General features: G+C 37.5%; 1 protein-coding gene across 1 annotated transcript in view; it reads left to right on the forward strand.

The window, feature by feature from the left end:
* The window catches only part of A2M (alpha-2-macroglobulin), a 77789-nt gene extending 72206 nt beyond the window's left edge, over nt 1–5583 (forward strand). Inside the window, exons 35-36 of the mRNA XM_072653680.1 lie at nt 5002–5043; nt 5426–5583. Coding sequence (XP_072509781.1) covers nt 5002–5043; nt 5426–5448 — 65 coding nt within the window. The 3' untranslated portion in view covers nt 5449–5583. The remainder of the gene's footprint in view (nt 1–5001; nt 5044–5425) is intronic.
* Nucleotides 5584–6853: the final 1270 nt, after the last annotated feature.

The raw sequence follows: 6853 nt of genomic DNA on the forward strand, positions 1-6853 counted from the left end.
CATCAATCAGTTCATAGAGGTCCTTCCAGGCCTCTCTTAAGTCTTCCTGTTCATCATTTCTTATAGCACAATAGTATTCCATTACATTCATATACCACAACTTGTTCCACCATTCCCCAGTTGATGGGCATCCCCTTGATTTCCAGTTTTTGGCCACCACAAAGAGAGCTGCTATAAATATTTTTGTACATGTGAGACCCTTTCCCATTTTTATGATCTCTTTGGGATACAGTCCCAGAAGTGATATTGCTGGGTCAAAGGGTATGCACATTTTTGTAGCCCTTTGGGCATAGTTCCAAATTGCTCTCCAGAATGGTTAGATCAACTCACAGCTCCACCAACAATGAATTAGTGTTCCAACTCTCCCGCATCTTCTCCAACATTTATCATTTTCCTGTTTTGTCATGTTAGCCAATCTGATAGGTGTGATATGGCATCTCAGAGTTGTCAAAAGAATTAATGAAAAGCAATGCTAGGGAAAGTGGCCTAGCCCTACCAGATCTCAAATTGTATTATAAAGCAGCAATCATCAGAACCACTTGGTACAGGCTAAGAAACAGAGGGGTAGACCAGTGGAATAGATTAGGTACTCAAGACACAGTAGTCAATGAATATAGCAATCCACTGTTTGATAAACCCAAGGACCCCAGCTTCTGGGATAAGAACTCACTGTTTGACAAAAATTGTTGGGAAAACTGGATAACAGTGTGGCAGAAACTGGGCATAGACCAATGCCTGACACTGTACACAAGAATATAAAGTCCAAATGGATACATGATCTAGGTATAAAGATTGATACTATAAACAAATTAGGGAAGCAAGGAATAGTGTATTTGTCAGATTTATGGAGAATGGAGAAATTTTTGACCAAACAAGAGACAGAGAACATTATGAAGTACAAAATGAATAATTTTGATTATATTAAATTAAAAAAATTTTTGCACAAGCAAACCCAATGTAACCAAGATTAGGAGGGAAGCAGAAAAGTGGGAAAGTTTTTGCAACTAGTATCTGTGATAAAAGCATCATTTCTAAAATATATAGAGAACTGAATCAAATGTACAAGAATACAAGTCATTCCCCAATTGATAAATAGTTAAAGGATATGAACAGGGAGTTTTCAGAAGAAGAAATTAAAGGTATCTATAGTCATATGAAAAAAATGCTCTAAATCACTATTGAGTAGAGAGATGCAAATCAAAACAACTCTGAGGTACCACATCACAGCTGTCAGATTGGTTAACATGACAAAACAGGAAGATGGCAAAGCTTACATCTTAATATTTGTACTTAATTACAAAAAGGAATTACATTAGTCACCTATGTAAAAAACAGTTCATAGAATATTGACTATGAAGGAATTATAATAGCACAAGACTATTAATAGCTGGAAAAGATGAAAATGAGATGATGATGATGATGATGATGATGATGATGATGATGATGATGATGATAAAAATATTTGTTGAATTGAAATGTAAGACCTACTTCCACCTTCAAGGAGCTTACAACCTAGACATGAAAATTAGTCACGTGGGCATGAAAAAGTAACCAACAAATTAAGACAATAATGCAGCCATAAATTAAGATTCCTTTATTTCCAGAATATCCCTGACAAGGTTCATCTAACTTCTGCTTGAATATTTACAGTGACAAAGAACTCATTGCTTACTGAGTCAGCTTATTCCCTTTTTATCCAACATCAATAGTTTGAAATTATTTTCTATTCAAGCCAGAATCCTCTCACCTGTAATTTCCACCCATTGGTGTTTCTGCTCTCTGGGGCCATGCAGAACATAATGACTATATCCTAGCTCAGTTCTGAGATCCAACCTTTCTCTCTCCTTGGATTTCCCATTTTCTCTGCCTCTTGAGATGCCAAGTGTACCTGATCATGGACTTGCACAACCCCACTCTGTTATCACTTTTGTACCAGACCTGAGCATTCATTCTAGGTGCCAGCCTAAACCTGCCTCCCCTTACTATTGCAGTCTTAATTACTAGGATATACTGTAGTTAATTTTAGCTGAACTTAGTTCAACCTAGGCATAAGTCTTGTCAAGAAGCATTTATTAAGTGCTTATTATTTGCCAGGCACTGTGATAGTAAAGACCTCGATATACACAGAGGGGCCTGCTATCACAGGTTCTTAGATCTGCTTTTCTAAACAGAAAGCAACTTTTGAGGGGTCAACAATCACTTTAATCAAGCACATATATCATTCACCTAGTTCAGGGGAAAAAGTCAGCACCCTGAACTTCAGGGAAAATACAGAGAAATCAAAATTAACAGTGCTTCCAACTGTCTGACAGATCAACAGACAGATAACTGACCATACATACTTAGTTACCAGAGAGAGAAGCACCAACATCTGGGTTTTCAAAGCCAGGGGGCTCCTTAATGGCTGCCCAGAGTCTCATATGGCCAAAAATACTTCCAATAAGTGAGCCCCAAAGTAAAACCTCACCTCAGAGTATTTATACATTTTTAAGAGAAAGAGGGCATCACAGCCTTTGAGAACCAGTGCCTCATTAACAAAAGGTGTGAGCCTTTCTACAAATCCCCCCTAATCAAACTCCTCTTAATTGGCAGGCCCATTAATGGGTGGGGATAAATGCATTATCAATACAGGCACATAAAAGAAAGCTGAAAAATGGAGGTGGGGAAAGAATGGACTATCCACGTAGGGGCATTGTATAGAAAGTCCAGAGAGTCAGGAATGCTCCTAAGAGAGGAAAAAAGACTTGGTTGACTGGGTGGCATCTTTATTTTATTTTTTTTGGAATTTGTTTTTTTTTATTAATTAATTTTATTTATTTTCAGTGTTCTACAATAACTACCATATAACTTAGATTTTTTCCCATCCTTCCCCCCTCCTTCCCCAAGACAGCATACAATTTTGTATAGGTTCTACACATACATTCCCTATTAAATACATTTTCACTATAGTCATGCTATGTTGAAGAATTAAAATGAGTGAGAGAAATCATCTAACAAACCAAAATGCAATACGTACACACACACACACACACACGCACACACACACACACACACACACAAATGACCTGCTACATTCTGTGAATGAATTCCATAGTTCTTCTCTGGATGTGGAAGGCATTTTGCCTTAGAAGACCATTGGGAATTTTTTTTTAAGTCCTTGCATTGCAATGAAGTTCCAAGTCTACCAGAAAAAACTCTTGCCCACTATAGTCATTGCTGTGCACAAAGTTCTCCTGGTTCTGCTCCTTTCACTCAGCATCAGATCATATAAGTCTTTCCAGGCCTCTCTGAAGTCTTCCTGTTCATCATTTCTTATGGCACAATAGTATTCTATTATATTCATATACCATAATTTATTCAGCCATTCCCCAATTGATGGGCATCCCCTTGATATCTAGTTTTTGACCACTACAAAGAGAGCTGCTATAAATGTTTTTGTACATGTGGGACCCTTTCCTATTTTTATGATCTCTTGGGGATACAGTCCTAGAAGTGATATTGATGGGTCAAAGGGTATACACATTTTTGTGGCCCTTTGGGCATAGTTCCAAATTGCTCTCCAGAATGGCTGGATCAGCTCACAGCTCCACCAACAGTGTATAAGTGTTTCAACTCTCCCATATCCTCTCCAACATTTATCATCTTCCTGTTCTGTCATGTTTGCCAATCTGATAGGTGTCATGTGGTACCTCAGAGTTGTTTTGATTTGCATCTCTCTAATCAAAAGTGATTTAGAGCATTTTTTCATATGAATATAGATAGCTTTAATTTCTTCCTCTGAAAATTGCCTGTTCATATCCTCTGACCATTTATCAATTGGGGAATACCTTGTATTTTTGTACATTTGACTCATTTCTGTGTATATTCTAGAAATGAGGTCTTTATCCCCGAGATTATCTGTAAAAATTCTTTCCCAGTTTTTTACATCCCTCCGAATTTTGGTTGCATTGGGTTTGGTTGTGCAAAAACTTTTCAGTTTAATATAAACAAAATTATCCATCTTGCACTTCATAATGCTTTCTATCTCTTCTTTAGTCAAAAAATTCTTTCCTTCTCCATAAATCTGATAAATATACTATTCCTTGCTCCACGAATTTGACCATAGTATCAATTTTTATATCTAGATCATGTACCCATTTGGATTTTATTCTTGTGTACGGTGTCAGGCATTGGTCTATGCCTAGTTTCCACCCCGGGTGGCATCTTTAAAACAAAGTTTCTGGAAAGAACCAGCCAATAAACAGATGTGGCATCAGAGGAGGGTACTTCAGTGCCCAAGGGTGAAGTGAACTTCCAGCTTGAAGAGATTTGATCTTGATAAATAGAAGGGCTAGAGACAAGGTTGAACAAAGGGATGGCATGTTCTGAGCACAGCATTTAGGCCGATTTGGCTATGGTGCAGGTTTCTGTATGGGATAATAATAGCCATAAAGATAATAGAAATATTAATTAGCATTTCTATAGTGTTTGCTATGTGCCAGGCACTGTGAACTCTTCAAATAATGTCTCATTAGATCCTCACAAGAACCCTGAGAGATTGGTGCTATTATTATCCCCATTTTACAGTTGAGGAAATAGACAAACCAAAGTTAAGTGACTTGCCAAAGGTCATGTAGCCAGTAAATATCTGAAGCAGAATTTGAATTCAGGTTTTCTTGACTCTAGACCCAGTGCTCTCTCCACATACCAGCCAGCTGCTTCATTAAGAAAATGGAATCCTTCCCAGGTAGCTTAAATTTAAATTAAATAACCACACTTAGAACAAGGTTTCAAGGTGCTTCCAAGAAAAGGAAGGTATTATTAATTTTTTCCATTGATTAATGGCTACTAGACCATTGTTTCCTCTCTAATATGGCAACGTCAATTTTCTTGGAGTTTTGATATGATATCCCTCTTTCCCACCACAAAGCAAACTACGTACAGAAACCTAATGCATTTCAGATATGTGCATCAGTCCCCAGCACTCCTCTCTTTGACCCTCACCATTTTTGTTTCTTTCAGATGAATTGGGTGTTGCTGAGTACCACGCCCCCTGCAGCACAGGTAAGAAGCTAAAGAACATGTACCCAGATGTTTCTGATTTATCTCTTGGCCTCTGAATTGAATATTTTAACTTTATATATTTTAAATTTTTATTTATTTATACATGTATGTTTTTTTAATATATATATTTATCTTTATTAACACTGACCAATTATTGCATATTTCCAGATAAAGCTGGCTGGAGAAAGGGCCCCTAACTCTGACCAGGCAGCTCTGATTTTAGTGATTTATCCACGTGGTGACTACCTCTGTTGAGTCACATTTCCCTCCATAGCCTGCTCAAGGCTTTCTCTTACTAGGACAGGCCAGTCTAACTGGGGAAGTTACCTAATTCCTCTGGAACTTCAGGGAAGGTTTTCTTACTTCTCTCCTCTCTTCACAGATGGAGACCAAGGAAATGCTTAAGGTCCACACCTAAGCACAAGACTTAGAAGCTTTGGTTTTCAGCCTCTTCTAACCCAGAAAAGATTGTTGTTGTCGTTTAGCAAAAACAAAAAAACAAACAAAATCTTGTTGAATAAATATGTGTATAGGTCAATAGCTGAGATTGTTCTTATTCTTTTCTTTACTTAAACACCAACAGTTTATTAAGGATTAATTGTATGTCCAGAGCCGTACACTGTGGGGTATACAAGAATAACTGACCTTGGGGAATAATTAAAACGATTAGGCAGTTAGGTGAAACAGGGAATAGAACACTGGGCCTGAAGTCAGTAAGACCTGAGTTCAAATCCTACCTCTCTCAAACATTTGCAGTTATCCCTTCCACATTTCAGAGGTTAGGAGCCTGGCACCCCCATGATCTGGAAAATACAAGTAAAAAATTTTTGGCCCTCCCTTTGTACCAGGGAAGAAGTCTGAATTTTTTTCTTTTATGGGTGTTTACAGTACTTTGTTGTAAAATCTGGGGTATTTGGTCACAGGCTGTGCGTTCTCTTCCTATGTCGTGGCTTCTACAAAATTCCCCAAAAATTCCCATTTAATTTCTTATGCTGACCCAAGATACATCAAAGCCCTGCTGTGGGGGAAGTCGCAATGTGGAAGGGATAAGTGTAGTTCTGTGACTCTGGGCAAATCACTATCTCTATCTGCTTCAGTTTTCTTATCTGTAAAATGGGGAAAATAAAGTGCAACCTCCCAGGGTTTTTGTGAGGATTAAATGAGAGAATACTTATTAAAAGTGCTTAGTCTGGCACATAGTAGGGACCATATAAATGTTAGTTATTATTGTTGCTACTGTTAAAAATCTTATTTTGGAAGACAAATAGAGGAAGATCCATGAAACAACTTGAGAATGATTCATTACAAGTGCCATAGTTCAGAATAAAAGAAATACTGAGAAGTGAATGAATGTTACAGGCTACAATTAGTCTAGAATGTCTTCATCTTAGAGATGAGCTTTGAGGGAAGCATAGTATTTGAATTAATAGGGAGAAAGAGAAAGAGTGTTCCAAGGTGTGTGAGCAGCCTGAACAAAGGCAAAGGGGTTATATAGCATGGCTTACTTATGGGAGGAATCATAAAGAAACTTAAAAGACCCAGGTTGGGGATTATAAAAGATAACCTAGAATAATAGATAAGGCAGGGCTTGTTGAAAGGTAACTTCAAATGCCAGATTGAGGATCTGAGATTTGATCCACCAGGCAAAGAGAATCATTTTATGTTTGGAAGTAATGAATGAAGTTAATCCAGGCAGCCTACCTAGATAATATCCTATAAACTAAATATTATGTCTTGATATTCATGTCTTCCAATATACAAAGAAGTACAACAAAAACTATGTTGAGAAAATATAATTTGGGAAAAAGAC

Source organism: Notamacropus eugenii, chromosome 3 (genome assembly GCF_028372415.1).
Source record: "Notamacropus eugenii isolate mMacEug1 chromosome 3, mMacEug1.pri_v2, whole genome shotgun sequence".
In the NCBI taxonomy this organism is placed as follows: domain Eukaryota; kingdom Metazoa; phylum Chordata; class Mammalia; order Diprotodontia; family Macropodidae; genus Notamacropus; species Notamacropus eugenii.